General features: G+C 43.9%; 1 protein-coding gene and 1 pseudogene across 1 annotated transcript in view; both read right to left on the bottom strand.

The window, feature by feature from the left end:
• The window catches only part of mau2 (MAU2 sister chromatid cohesion factor), a 61760-nt gene that overhangs the window by 26500 nt on the left and 19131 nt on the right, over positions 1–16129 (bottom strand). Inside the window, exons 7-10 of the mRNA XM_048559658.2 lie at positions 14429–14584; positions 10205–10351; positions 3945–4035; positions 208–311 (exon numbers count right to left, since the gene is read on the bottom strand). Of these exons, the coding sequence (XP_048415615.2) occupies positions 208–311; positions 3945–4035; positions 10205–10351; positions 14429–14584 (498 nt within the window). The remainder of the gene's footprint in view (positions 1–207; positions 312–3944; positions 4036–10204; positions 10352–14428; positions 14585–16129) is intronic.
• LOC125465799 (proteasome subunit alpha type-3-like) lies at positions 6220–6948 on the bottom strand (annotated as a pseudogene).

The following is a 16129-nucleotide window of genomic DNA, read 5'->3' as shown; positions in this document are numbered from 1 at the left end:
ATAATTCTTCTTTATTAAACATCTGAACATGTCTTAGTACATTAAAGACACAATGCAAAAGCAGATGTTGTTATTACAGGCAGCAGACAAGACCTGACCTCAAAACTATGGAAAATGTGAACTTGTGTCTCAAAGGGTAAAGTCTAAACTGCACCTAATGTACTATCTTTCTCTGATAGTGCCCAGGCTGTGAGACAGTATACAAACCTCTTGGAGAGCTGTTGCTTTGTGGCCTGTTACAAGTCGACACATGATGATATGCTCCAGTAACATGACTTGAAACGAAGAGAGTATTGGGCTGCAGTCCAGCACTGAACAGATGAGACAGAACTATGTTTTACATTACTACAATACATCAAAACTCACTTATAAAGTACAGCTTCGAAACCAAACAATTGATTAGTAAGGGTCTTAAGAAGTCTTCAGAAAATTTACACAAATAGCAAGCATGACCTCAGTTACATCCTTCATTTCTAATTAATGCTTCAGTGGTTAAAAGGCAATGTAATCAAGCCAGACAGGTCAAAAGGTGACGAGCCATATTGCACAGTGAGAATACTGCCCAGTTGTATTTTTCCCCAGTGTTAAACAAAAGGTGACGAGCCATATTGCACAGTGAGAATACTGCCCAGTTGTATTTTTCCCCAGTGTTAAACAAAAGGTGACGAGCCATATTGCACAGTGAGAATACTGCCCAGTTGTATTTTCCCCAGTGTTAAACAAAAGGTGACGAGCCATATTGCACAGTGAGAATACTGCCCAGTTGTATTTTTCCCCAGTGTTAAACAAAAGGTGACGAGCCATATTGCACAGTGAGAATACTGCCCAGTTGTATTTTTCCCCAGTGTTAAACAAAAGGTGACGAGCCATATTGCACAGTGAGAATACTGCCCAGTTGTATTTTTCCCCAGTGTTAAACAAAAGGTGACGAGCCATATTGCACAGTGAGAATACTGCCCAGTTGTATTTTTCCCCAGTGTTAAACAAAAGGTGACGAGCCATATTGCACAGTGAGAATACTGCCCAGTTGTATTTTTCCCCAGTGTTAAACAAAAGGTGACGAGCCATATTGCACAGTGAGAATACTACCCAGTTGTATTTTTCCCCAGTGTTAAACAAAAGGTGACGAGCCATATTGCACAGTGAGAATACTGCCCAGTTGTATTTTTCCCCAGTGTTAAACAAAAGGTGACGAGCCATATTGCACAGTGAGAATACTGCCCAGTTGTATTTTTCCCCAGTGTTAAACAAAAGGTGACGAGCCATATTGCACAGTGAGAATACTGCCCAGTTGTATTTTTCCCCAGTGTTAAACAAAAGGTGACGAGCCATATTGCACAGTGAGAATACTGCCCAGTTGTATTTTTCCCCAGTGTTAAACAAAAGGTGACGAGCCATATTGCACAGTGAGAATACTGCCCAGTTGTATTTTTCCCCAGTGTTAAACAAAAGGTGACGAGCCATATTGCACAGTGAGAATACTGCCCAGTTGTATTTTTCCCCAGTGTTAAACAAAAGGTGACGAGCCATATTGCACAGTGAGAATACTGCCCAGTTGTATTTTTCCCCAGTGTTAAACAAAAGGTGACGAGCCATATTGCACAGTGAGAATACTGCCCAGTTGTATTTTTCCCCAGTGTTAAACAAAAGGTGACGAGCCATATTGCACAGTGAGAATACTGCCCAGTTGTATTTTTCCCCAGTGTTAAACAAAAGGTGACGAGCCATATTGCACAGTGAGAATACTGCCCAGTTGTATTTTTCCCCAGTGTTAAACAAAAGGTGACGAGCCATATTGCACAGTGAGAATACTGCCCAGTTGTATTTTCCCCAGTGTTAAACAAAAGGTGACGAGCCATATTGCACAGTGAGAATACTGCCCAGTTGTATTTTTCCCCAGTGTTAAACAAAAGGTGACGAGCCATATTGCACAGTGAGAATACTGCCCAGTTGTATTTTCCCCAGTGTTAAACAAAAGGTGACGAGCCATATTGCACAGTGAGAATACTGCCCAGTTGTATTTTCCCCAGTGTTAAACAAAAGGTGACGAGCCATATTGCACAGTGAGAATACTGCCCAGTTGTATTTTTCCCCAGTGTTAAACAAAAGGTGACGAGCCATATTGCACAGTGAGAATACTGCCCAGTTGTATTTTTCCCCAGTGTTAAACAAAAGGTGACGAGCCATATTGCACAGTGAGAATACTGCCCAGTTGTATTTTTCCCCAGTGTTAAACAAAAGGTGACGAGCCATATTGCACAGTGAGAATACTGCCCAGTTGTATTTTTCCCCAGTGTTAAACAAAAGGTGACGAGCCATATTGCACAGTGAGAATACTGCCCAGTTGTATTTTTCCCCAGTGTTAAACAAAAGGTGACGAGCCATATTGCACAGTGAGAATACTGCCCAGTTGTATTTTTCCCCAGTGTTAAACAAAAGGTGACGAGCCATATTGCACAGTGAGAATACTGCCCAGTTGTATTTTTCCCCAGTGTTAAACAAAAGGTGACGAGCCATATTGCACAGTGAGAATACTGCCCAGTTGTATTTTTCCCCAGTGTTAAACAAAAGGTGACGAGCCATATTGCACAGTGAGAATACTGCCCAGTTGTATTTTTCCCCAGTGTTAAACAAAAGGTGACGAGCCATATTGCACAGTGAGAATACTGCCCAGTTGTATTTTTCCCCAGGGTTAAACAAAAGGTGACAAGCCATATTGCACAGTGAGAATACTGCCCAGTTGTATTTTTCCCCAGTGTTAAACAAAAGGTGACAAGCCATATTGCACAGTGAGAATACTGCCCAGTTGTATTTTCCCCAGTGTTAAACAAAAGGTGACGAGCCATATTGCACAGTGAGAATACTGCCCAGTTGTATTTTTCCCCAGTGTTAAACAAAAGGTGACGAGCCATATTGCACAGTGAGAATACTGCCCAGTTGTATTTTTCCCCAGTGTTAAACAAAAGGTGACGAGCCATATTGCACAGTGAGAATACTGCCCAGTTGTATTTTTCCCCAGTGTTAAACAAAAGGTGACAAGCCATATTGCACAGTGAGAATACTGCCCAGTTGTATTTTTCCCCAGTGTTAAACAAAAGGTGACGAGCCATATTGCACAGTGAGAATACTGCCCAGTTGTATTTTTCCCCAGTGTTAAACAAAAGGTGACGAGCCATATTGCACAGTGAGAATACTGCCCAGTTGTATTTTTCCCCAGTGTTAAACAAAAGGTGACGAGCCATATTGCACAGTGAGAATACTGCCCAGTTGTATTTTTCCCCAGTGTTAAACAAAAGGTGACAAGCCATATTGCACAGTGAGAATACTGCCCAGTTGTATTTTCCCCAGTGTTAAACAAAAGGTGACAAGCCATATTGCACAGTGAGAATACTGCCCAGTTGTATTTTTCCCCAGTGTTAAACAAAAGGTGACGAGCCATATTGCACAGTGAGAATACTGCCCAGTTGTATTTTTCCCCAGTGTTAAACAAAAGGTGACGAGCCATATTGCACAGTGAGAATACTGCCCAGTTGTATTTTTCCCCAGTGTTAAACAAAAGGTGACGAGCCATATTGCACAGTGAGAATACTGCCCAGTTGTATTTTTCCCCAGTGTTAAACAAAGACGGATCTGTCCTCACCAGTACTTTAAGCCAGTGTGATAGTGACTGCCCTGCACTCACCATAATTACACCCCACCATTATACAATGAGAAACCTGTACCCAAAAGTACTGTACTGAAGATCTGTGGCAGTACTGTACTCGTGTCATAAAATGAATGACCTTGACCCATCAGTACTGGACCCTACTGCAGTGCAATTCAATCCAGGTTTGGAAGATCAGAATCTACAATTCAACTGTATAGTGCAAAGATTTGTAAATCCAACCCTCACCAAAATTCTACCAACAAAATGTGATGAAAGGCAGGAATTCCATATGGCTTACTTTTTAATTTTTCTAACTGCATGAGTGCTTTATCTGTGTACTTCTGAGCTTTCTCTAGGTATCCAGCTTGCATGGAGTGCATCACCGTCACCTGAAACACAGGAAATACATTAGTGACACGTTCCTCACCCCAACAATCAACAACTGAGCCTTTAAACAACACTATCAAACCTCGCTACAGAACATAAGTATGCAGTAAGACATGACGACAGAATGGAATTTGTTAGTACACCGGTAGGCGGATGGGTTAGGATAGTGGTGAGAAAGCCAAGATATGAAAACTTTCCCAGCACCTCCCTGACTAAGAATTGGAGAACCTAAATGGAAAACTTAACAAGAACAGTAATGAGATTTGACAATTTCATACTGCAGCATTTGAAATGCTGACAAGAAATCGTCCAAGTAGCAGATCTACAATTACTTTTAAAATAGAAATATACATATTCAAAGAATAAAGTTAAAGTTAAAAAGGTATGGTAAAAGAAGAGGAAAAATAGTGGGCGCTGGGTGAATAGTCCACTCAGGGAGGTGACAGCAATGCTGCGGGCTAAATGGCCTCCTCCAGTGACATTAAATTCAATGAATTTAAATAAAGAAACTGGAAAAGGTACACTTTCCCTTTCCTAGATGGAAATATCCTTTCACAATCCTGATGTTTAGTGACTAAATATCAATGCTTTGTTGTATCATATTGCTCAAGTCCAGCTTTGGTTAGTTAGGAAACTTGATGAGAAACAGTTACTTAAGGACAAGATAAAAATCAGACAGAATTCCGGTTTCTGATCTCCAATCTAGCTATTCCCTGCTGAAAATGCATATTGGAAGGTTGGACTGAACTGGATTAGGAGCAGCTCTGACGCTGTCCTGTTGAATACTTGCCTCCACTGGCCACTTAGTTCAAAAGTGTATTGGGCCAAAGTTATAAGAAGCAACTTGAGCCTACAAAGACCAAAGCTCTTTAGAAATATGGTTATGGCTGCTGAAGGTCAATCTCGGCTCCAAGACTTCACTGCAGAAGTTCTTCAGGGTAGTGCCCTAGGCCCAACCATCTTCAGCTGCTTTATCAATGAGCTTCCCACCACCATAACGTCTGACAATATCTAGCTAGGACTGAAAAGTGGCAACTAACATTTGCATTACACAAATGTCAAGGAATGACCATCTCCATCAAGTGAGAATCTAACCATTGACATGCAGTGACATTACTATAACTGAATCCTTTACTATAAACATTTTGGGTGTTACCATTTACACAAATAGCAAGCATGATCTCAGTTACATCCTTCATTTCTAATTAATGCTTCAGTGGTTAAAAGGCAATGTAATCAAGCCAGACAGGTCAAAAGGTGACAAGCCATCAGAAATTGAACTGGAGTAGCCATATTAATGGGGTGACTCAAGTACAGGTCAGAGGCTAGGAATGTGGCTGCAAGTTACTCATCTCCCAACTCCCCAAAACCTGTCCATCATCTGAAAGGCACAAGTCAGGTGTGCGTTGGAATATGCCCCCACTGGCCTGGATAAGGACAGCTCCAAAGACACTCAAGAAGTTTGATACCATCCAGGATAAAACAGCCTGCTTGATCAACATCACATCCACAAACATCCATTCCCACCATCATCAATGCTCAGTAACACCAGCATGTACCACCTACAAGATACTTGGCCAAAATTCATCTAGGCTAATTAGACAGCACCTTCCAAATCCATCTTGAAAGACAACAGCAGCAGAAACATAGGAACAACACCACCTGCAGGTTCCCAACCTGCCTTGGAACTACACTGGCGTTCCTTCACTATAGCTAGGTCAAAATCCTGGAATGGCCCAGCTAGCAATTTCTACACCCCATAAATAAATGAAGAAAATCAAGGCAATTGGGAAGAAAGCGATATTCTTCCACCCTCTTAATTCCAGTTATAAATACAGATTGGACCTTGCTCCCAAATGACAAAAAGATTTTAAGACCGTTTCCCTCCCCATCAACAGATGTAAATTCGAAAACACGGTTAAACTGGGAATATACCATCACCAAGATGTGACGATGTATCAACACCTAGCTTCAGTTAAAGGTAACCTAAAACCTCAATGGAAAATTGATGGAAATTTTTAAAATTGCTACGTTAAGTTGCGAAACTTTTTAACAGTTTGATCTAAAAATATACTTCTGAACACTGGGTGGCGACATGAGATAGACCAGCAACTCTGGCAGCTGGATTTAAGCTCAGTTATAAGTTTTCTTGTTTCAAACAGTACTGTATATTTAAAAGAAACTAATTAGATGTTGTCTGCATCAGATTCGTTGTCTTCCTCAAGAGATTCTTCCACATTTTCCTGCTTCCTCGTACGAGCTCATGCCTGCCTTTCATAATTTCTCCAGCCCAACTTAACTGCAACTCAAAAGATTGATCCTTAACTTCATCATGATGTGGATTATTTTTGCAACTTCTTTAATCACTTCCCTGCGAGTCATGTCTTTCTCTTCAGCTTCCCAATCTTTGTTTCTTTAGCTTTTCCAATTGCACATCCCCAGCAAGTGTGGGACACTCCTGAAGGGTCAATCATGCACACTTGAGCTCCATTGTCCTGATCATAAGATCCTATAATGAAGCTTCTTCCAAATGGCTGCACAGCACTATACAATGTGTAAACATGGACATACATTGCTAATCTAATGCCTCAATGGAATGTCATATGTATAATTAGATCTAAATTGGAAGCTTCTTCCCTTGCAATATCGGTAAGAGATAGTGCATCTGCCAGAAGACATGCAACTGCCATTCCTACACGACCACTGATGTGAAATATGTTTTTGTTGGAGTCTTGTCCATGTAGTTTAGAAAGGACCTATATCTCCACTCTGAACACTACTCAATATTTATACCTTATCCCAATAGCTGTTTTAATGATTTCTACAGCTTTCATCACATATCAAACCCGAAATGCTCGACCATCAGGAGCGAGGGTAAAGGCTGATGAATCACACCCAGTACCGATGGAACTCATTCTGATCTAACTTGAGCAGCAGCAGTGGCAGAGGTTACAAGTTTATTATCATTTGGCCATGGGATGTGACATTGCCAGCTTCCCAAATTACCCTGGAGCTTGTAGTGGTGAGTTGTCTTCTTGTACCACTGCAATCATTGGTGTAGGCAGCCCCACTTGTGCTGTTAGGAAGAGAGTTCCAGGATTTTGACCCAGAGGCACTGAAGGAATGGTGATAAATTTCCAAGTCAAGTTGGTGTGTTTTTTGGAGGGGAACTTGCAGTTGATTGACGTTCCCACATATCTGCCGCCTTTTTTTTCTAGACGGAAATGGTCATGGGTTTGGATGATGATGTGGAGGACTGTAAGTTACTCCAGTGCTTCTTGTAGATGATACATACTTTTGCTACTGTGCACCAGAGAAGGAAGTGAAAGTTGAAGGCAATGGATGGGGTGTCAGTCAAGCAGACTGCTTTGTCCTGAATGGCGCCAAGCTTCTTGAGGAACAAATTATTGCTGGTGCTGGAGATCACAGTGGGTCAGACAACATCCATGAAGAGACATCCATGTGGAGTTTAGATGACTCTTCAATAGAGCTGAAGTGAAGTGTGGAGAGGACAGCATTTATGCTATAGTTTGAGTAGAGGGGGGGTTAGAGGGTGTAAGGTGTTGATGGAGAAAGGATGTTAACAGTTCGGATTACGTGATCAGAATGTAAGAATGGCAGAACAATGGTGTCTCTCCTGCCAGATTTGAAAGGACAGTAACTGGGATGGGGGGGGAGGGGAAGACATGATCACAAGATAAAAGAAAAGGAAGAAATGGTACACAATTTAACTCAAATCCATAAGGTTGTAAAGTGCCTAGTCTGAAGATGAGGCATTGTTCCTCCAGTTTGTGCTGTGATTCACTGGAACCCTACAGCATGCCAAGGACAAACGTGGACCTGTGAGCAGGATGCTGTGTTTAATTGAGCGGAAGACCTTATTGACCATGTCCACTTCCCTGGCCCTAACTGTCTCCTGTTCACCATGAACGTCCAATCCCTCTGTACCCCATTCCCCATCAGGATGGTCCGTGAGCTCTCAGCACCTTCCTCAACCAGAGGCCTGAAAAAATACCCCTTCACCACCACTCTGCTCCGCCTGGCCGAACTTGTTCTCTCACTGAACAATTTCTCCTATAATTCATCTCACTTCAGCCAAGTCAAAGGAGTGGCTATGGGTATCCACTTGGGTCCCAGTTATGCCTGCCTTTCTACTGGATATGTGAAACGATCCTTTTTCCTCTATGACTTTCATATTGTCCATTTCCGATACTTCCGTTTTTTATCCTTGGCCGGTCTCCATTTCAGGGAATAAACTGTCCACTGCCATCCACTACAAAGCCAGTGGCTCCCTTAGCTACCTTCACTACAGCTTGTCTCACCCAATGTCCTGCAAGAACTCCATCCCATTCATCCATTCCTTTGCCTACTTCATATCTGTTTGGATGATGCCACCTTCCAAAACAGCACTGCCTACATGGCTTGCTTCTTCCATGACCATGGTTTCCCATCCACTGTTGTCGACAGTTTAGGTGCAGTTGAGGATCCTATCACCCATTCTTCCGTCCCTGCCCCCTTCCAATCACTCACAACAGTGTGAACGGGTCCCCCTTATCCGATTTTTCATCCCACCAGCTTCTGATCACTCTCTGCTTTTTCAGACAACTCCAGCAGATCACCACTAAACACACCTTCCCCTCAGTCCCCAAAATACATTTCGCAGGGGTCGTTCTTTCTGGGACACTCTAGTCCATTCCTCGACTGCTAATACCACATCCCTTCCCACAGCACCTTTCCATGTAACCGCAGAAGGCGCAACACCTGCCCCTTCACCTCCTCCCTGCTCACCATCCAAGGCCGAATTAATCTTTCCAGGTGAGGCAGCATTTCAGCTGTACCTCCTCTAATCTTGTTTATTGTATCTGTTGCACCCAATGTGGCTTAGTCTACATTGTCAAAACCAAATGCAAACTGGGTGATCACTTTGTGCAAGCTGGGCCCTAATTTTCCTAGAGCCAGTCATTTTAATATAGCTTCCTGTTTGCAAGACGACATCTGTCCTCAGCATGCTGCAGTGTTCCAGTGAATCACACATTGCTAGGAAGATTGCAATGTTGCAGCTGTACTGGAACAGCATGCCAAGAGCATGACTATTTCTGGAGCACAAGTCTTCAGTATTATCGCTGGACTGCTTCCAGACCCATAACCTTTGCAGTATCCAATGCCTTCAGCCATTTCTTATGGTCAAATAGTGAATTAAATTGGTTGAAGACTGGCATCTGTGATGTTGGGGACCACAGGACAAGGCTGTGATGGATCATCCACTGAACATTTCTGGCTGAGAGCAGACACAAATGTTTCAGCCTGAACTTGTGCATGGATATGCTGTACTTCTTGATAGGCCAAATGGCCTGCTTCCACACTGCATGGATTCAATGACCCTCTATCAATGAGGAGATGCATAATTGTTCAGCCAGCTCCTCCTGCTCATTGTTTGTGGTGATAATGTCACTGTACTTTTAAACGAGAAACCCTGGGAATCTGGGATCCAACCCAACCACACAACTGGCTGAATTTAAATTCATTAAATCTGAACGGAAGATTAAGCTAGTCTCAGTGATGGTGACTAAGACAACTATCATTGATTATTGTAAGAACTCATCTGGTTCAGTAATGTCACTTAGGGAAGGATATCTGCCATCCTTACCCAGACTGACCTACATGTGATCCCTGACCCATAGAAATGTGCATTTGACTCTTAACCACCCTCTGCAATGGCCAAAAAAGCCACTCAATTCAAAGGGATAAGCAACAAACATTAGCCTTGCCAGAGATACACCACCTTATGAAAGGAGAACTTTTTTTAAAAAAGAAAATGAACAAAAAGGTTCATGAGCATAGCCAATGGGCATGGTAATGAGACAAATAAAAACAAAAAATGTACCAGAAGGAAGTATCAATGGCAGCATTCAAACCAGCAGTAATCCAAACCAAACTGATAAAAATAGCAGAGAAACAATGGAAGAGTAAATGCAATCAGGAAACAAAATGAAAAGGAAGCAGAGGTTATCAGCTAAAATTGTTGAATATGTTAAAAACAAATTGAACAAATGAAACAGTCTCTCAGGTTAGACATTTAGCATTTTTTAAGTAACAGCATCATCGTTTCCTTTAGGTGTGTAACACAGGAATTCAAACCTCCAATCACCAAAAAATACAACTTTTACTTACCAGATAAACCAACACACACATATGCTCCTTTGGTAGCCAGTGAAAGAGGTCTGCAGGGTTGGTGGGCAGAATCTCGTCGTCATGCAGCGTGGAGATAGTTTGAATACATTGCTGCAGCTGTTTCAGGCAGGGCTTCACGCTTTTTACCTTCAAGAATATCACAGATTATTCCATCATTCACTAGTTGTTTTCTTTTTCAAAAGAATATACATTCACATTTGCTAAAGCTACTATATGAATGGGTGCATTTTCAGGCAGATATTTACTGAAGCAATTACACTTAGACTTACTTTCACAGTTTTCTGACTCCTGCTTCTCCGTCAGAATGCTAGGAGTTCAGGAACAGAAGCTCATAGTATGTGTTGACACTCTTAATGCAGTCCTGGAGAGTGCACTGTACAGCTGAATGTACCATCTTTCAGTAGGGATGTTAAACTGAAGTCCCAACAGTGCTCTCATTTGGATGTTAAGAGATTCCATCTTGATATTCAAACAAAGAATCCGTGCTCCCCCTGCCATACTAGTTAATATCCATTCATCAACCAATGACATCAAAAGAACATGATATTGTCATTATCACATTGCTCCTTATTTGAGCTTTCTGACAGCAAATTGGTTGGCAGGCCTGCATTACATCAGTACCTGCACTTCCAAAAGTACGTCATCGGCTGTACTGGGATGCTCTTTGGTAGGGCATACATGATTCATTCAGACTTAACCATCAAATGCAATAATTGTTTGTGCGAAAATGTTCATTATTCATCTTATCCTCACACAACTTTTAAAAGAAACGTAACCTCCATTTTTGGAGCAGGAAAGCCGATGTTTTGGGCGAGAACCTTCTTCAGAAATGGGGGAGGGGAAGGGGATTCTGAAATAAATAGGGAGAGAGGGAGGCGGATAGAAGATGGATAAAGGAGAAGATAGGTGGAGAGGAGGTAGACAGGTCAAAGAAGCGGGGTTGGAACCAGTGAAGGTGAATGTAGGTGGGGAGTTAGGGAGGGGATAGGTCAGTCCAGGGAGGATGGACAGGTTGAGGAGGTGGGTTGAGGTTGGTAAGTAGGAGATGGGGGTGGGGCTTGATGCAGGAGGAATGGTGAGGGAGGCGGGGACTAGCTGGGCTGGTTTTCGGATGCGGTCAGGGGAGGGTAGATTTTGAAGCTTGTGAAGTCCACATGGGAACCTTGCAGCCCAACTGTATCAAAGCGAAACGTGAGATGCTGTTCCTGCAGCTTTCTGGTGCTGTCATTGTGGCAATGCAGGAGGCCCAGAATGGACATATCGTCCAAGGAGTGCAAGGGGGAGTTGAAATGGTTCGCGACTGGGAGGTGTAGATGTTTGCTGCAAACTGAGCATAGGTATTCCGCAAAGCGGTCCCCAAGCCTCCACTTGGTTTCCCCGGTGTAGAGGAGGCCACAATGGGACCAGTGGATACAGTATACCGCATTAGCAGATATGCAGGTGAACATCCGTTTGATGTGGAAGGTCTTCTTTGGAAGCAGGGAAAAGTGCCAGGGGTGGTGGGGCTGGAGGGGCGTGCGGAGTAGACAAGGGAGTCACGGAGAGAGTGGTCCCTCCGGAAAGCAGATAAGTGTGGGGGGGCAAAATGTCTTTGGTAGCGAGGTCGGATTGCAGATGGCGGAAATGTCAGTGGAGGATGCATCGGATCCGGAGATTGGTGGGGTGGTACGTGAGGACGAGGGGGATTCTGTTTTGGTTGTTATTGCAGGGAGGGGGTGAAAGGGATGACTTGTGGGAAATGGGGGAGACACAGTCGAGGGCATTTTCGACCACTATGGAGGGCAAGTTTCGGTCCTTAAAAAAAAAATGGACATCTGGGATGTTTGGGAGTGGAATGCCTCATCTCGGGAAGAGATGCGGTGGAGGCGAAGGAATTGGGGATAGGGGATGGCCTTTTTGCAGGAAGGTGGGTGGGAGGAGGTATATTCCAGGTAGTTGTGCGAGTCGGTGGGTTTGAAATGGATATCGGTTTCCAGGTGGATGCCAGTAATGGAGACTGAGAGGTCCAGGAAGGAGAGCGAGGTATCACAGATGGTCCAGGTGAACTTAAGGTTGAGGTGGAAGGTGTTAGCAAAGTGAATGAACTGTTCAAGCTCCTCGTGGAAGCACAAGGCAGTGCTGACACTGTCATCAATGTAATGGAGGAAGAGGTGGGGGATAGGGCCAGTGTAGCTTTGGAAGAGGCATTGTTTCACATGTCCTACAAAGAGGCAGGCATAGCTTGGGGCTATGCGGGTAACCAAGGCCACCCCCTTTGTCTGTAGGAAGTGGGAGGAATTGAAAGAGAAATTGCTGAGGGTGAGGATGAGTTTGGCTAAGCGGATGAGGATGTCAGTGGAGGGGTACTGGTCAGGCCTGCAGGACAGGAAGAAGCAGAGGGCCTTTAGGCCATCTGCATGGGGAATGCAGGTGTATAGGGATCTGACGTCCATAGTAAAGATGAGGTGTTGGGGACCTGGGAATTGCAAGTTCTGGAGCAGGTGGAAAGCGTGGGTGGTGTCATGGACGTACGTAGGGAGTTCCTGGACCAAGGGGAAGGAAATGGAATTGATATAGGTGGACATAAGTTTGGTGGGGCAGGAACAGGTGGAGACAATGGGTCCACCAGGACAGTCAGGTTTGTGGATTTTGGGAAGGAGGTAGAAGCGGGTGGTGCGGGGTTGGGGAGTGATGAGGTTAGAGGCTGTAGGTGGGAGGTCAACTGAGGTGATGAGGTTGTGGATGGTTTTGGAGATGATGGTTTGGTGCTTGGGGGTGGGGTCATGATCAAGGGGGTAATAGGAGGTGGTGTGAGAGAGTAGGTGTCTGGCCTCGACAATGTAGAGGTCAGTGTGCCATATTACAACTGTGCCTCTCTTATCTGCGGGTTTTATGGTGAGGTTGGGATTGGAGCGGAGGGAGCAGAGGGCTGCACATTCTGTGGGGGAAGAGGTTGGAGTGGATGAGGGGGTGGAGAGTTTGAGGCGATCGATGTCTCGCCAGCAATTAGATATGAAGAGGTCGAGGGAGGGTAGGAGGCCTTGGGGTGGTGTCCAGGAGGAGGGGTTGTGTTGGAGGCGGGAGAAGGGGTCAGTAGAGGGAGGGTTAGGCTGACGGTTAAAGAAGCAAGCACAGCGGCAGAGGTGGCGGAAAAACTGCTCAATGTCCAAACGTGAGTAGTATTCATCAATGTGTGGGTGGAGAGGGACGAAGGGGAGTCCTTTTCTGAGGACTGACCATTCGTCCTCAGTAAGGGGGAGGTCCGGGGGGATGGTGAAGACATCGGCAGTTCCTACCATCTCTAACCTCCATTTTTATTGTCTTTGCAACAAGTTGTGGCCTCTTCCTGTTATATTGTTGGTTAGTACAAATCCGTTATTTAACTTCTTGTTATCTTTAGAATCTTGAATGCGTGTTCCGGATAACCTCTGAACCTTTTCTGCTGTCAAGAAAACTTGTGTATAATTTACAGCACAGAACTGATCCTTTTTGATCCACATAAGCCTCCCCCTCTATTCTCAACTCAACCTTTCTGCATATCCTTCTATTCTTTGCTCCCTCATATTTTAATTCCCTCTAAAACATATCTATGATTTTTTACCTAAACTGCTACATGTAGCAATGAGTTCCAAAATCTTATCACTCACTGGTAAAGAAGTGCCTTCTGAATTCTCTATTTAGTAATGATTATTTTATATTTGTGACCCTAATTTTTTTTAAAAAATTAACCTGTTCAGAGATGTTAATACACATCTCTGGAGGACGTTGGACTTAAACCTGGACCTCCTCGCCCAGAGGTAGGGGCATTACCCCTCTGACCCTGGTTCTGTACTCTTCCCACAAGCGCAACATTTTCTCTACAACTGCCATATCAAATCCCTTCACGATTTTAAAGACCCCAGTTACATCACATTATAGAAAAGATCCCCAGCCTTTCTTCTGATCCAACCAGCAGCACTTCACAAATCACATCATTCTGCAAATGGCAGTGCTGAACCCAGTCTAATGTACAGACTTAATTTTCAGGCCTTAACCAACACTGATTACTTTCACGGAACGAAGAGCAGGAGTCAGATTTTAATCTCAACTTCACGATCTTCTTTCTCTAATTTCTCTCTCTTACAGATTGTTTAATGCAGAAATACTGATGTTTCTCTCCATTCCCCTTGTGCTGCTGCCACCCAATCTTTGTGCTAGAAATTTTGACAACATTTATTTGCTCACCTGTCCGGCATCCAGATAGTGTGTGACTTGTAGCACCAGGAAAAAGACACGTAGTGACTCCTTCTGAATAGGGTTACCCTGCCAGTTCTCCACAATCTGGCCACACAGAGTCAGGAGAGGGTGAACTTCCTGTAGCTTCCGTTCCATCAACAATAGCTGGAAGCCAACAGGGAGAATACACCAACATTAAAACTTACAGCTATACTCAAACCAACAGATAAACAATCACTATCCATCAATAACTATTGAGCTCCTGTGTTGCTCCCCAAACCTTTCCACAAAGCAGGGGCACAAATCTTGAGTTCTGTCTGGGACTATCCAAGATTGCTTTTTCAGTTACTTTGCCCCTTGCAGGATGTGGAGATAAAGAAAAATTAGCTCCAGCCCCTCTTGATAGCATTTCCTCTACCCATGGACTCATTCCACTCCTCTGGAAGTTTATCCAGATTAAAGGCTTAACACTGTCTACTGATGGATGGGTTACTTAACTGTTAACTGGTAATGATCATCACTAGAATAGCCATCTACTGTCTAACACTAAGACTATTTGCAAAAAAGCAAAGCTATGCAATATCCCATAATGCTTTAAATGTGATTTTCTTTTGGAGGAGGGGATGGAGGTTTAAAAACACAGTCTTGAAAGCTGAAACGTGTAAACTCAGCTCCACTGGTTCAACGATGTTTGGGTTAGGAAACCCATGACCACTGCTACTTAGAAGGGCAAGGGCAGCAGATACATGGATCACAAACACCTGCAAGTTCCCTTTCAACTCACATACCATCCTGACTTGAAAATATAACACTGCTCCTTCAGTGTCGCTGATCAAAGCCCTGGAACACACTGTGTCCCCAACCAGCAGAGGGTCCAGCTACACTAAATGGAGTACAATAGTTCAAGGCAGACAAAACCAGAACCATCTCAAGTTCAATTACGGATCAACAGTAAATGCTAAGCCTGCCTTCCGTGACTGAATTAAAAACAGGTAACTGAACAGCACATGTTGTCTGATATTTCAGTGCCATACTAGAAGTTATATATTTTTCAGCAAAGTTTCCCTTCTTTGCTAGTCGGCTCCGCTCATTTTTCTCTTCCATAAGTATTTACTCTATTGCAGTTGGAACTTTACAGTTCCCTGTGGGGCATTCCACTCTCTCACCCTGGTGGCCATCAGTCACATGTGGGGCTGCCAGCAGGGAACACGTTGTTGGTAAGGACTGCATGAATGGTTTTCTATTGGTAAAAGAATTAGGTTGGATCTGGATCCTAATTATTCAAATACATTCTCTAGGTGGCTCAGTGGTTAGCACTGCTGTCCCCAAGCGTGAGCGACCCAGGTTCACCTCCACCCTCGGGCGACTGTCGGTGTGGTGATTGCACATTCCCCGCGTCTGCGTGGGTTTCGTCTCAGTCCAAAGATGTGCAGGTTAAGTGGGTTGGCCAAGCTAAATTGCCTATAATGTCTAGGGATGCACAGGCTAGGCGAATTGCCCATGGGAAATGGAGGGTTACCGGGACAGAGTAGGGGGTGGTCGCTCTTTGGAGGGTCAGCGTGGCTGAACGGCCTGCTTCCACACTGTAGGGATTCTATGATTAGGTAATGCTGATAAATGTTCATTAGTGTGACCCATTTGGACCAACTCAATCATGGAAGCAAAATACTGCAGATGCCAGAGACCTAAAAACAACAAAGTGTACGGAGA

This window comes from Stegostoma tigrinum, chromosome 30 (assembly GCF_030684315.1).
Source record: "Stegostoma tigrinum isolate sSteTig4 chromosome 30, sSteTig4.hap1, whole genome shotgun sequence".
Classification (NCBI taxonomy): domain Eukaryota; kingdom Metazoa; phylum Chordata; class Chondrichthyes; order Orectolobiformes; family Stegostomatidae; genus Stegostoma; species Stegostoma tigrinum.
This window is presented reverse-complemented; position numbering and strand designations above follow the sequence as displayed.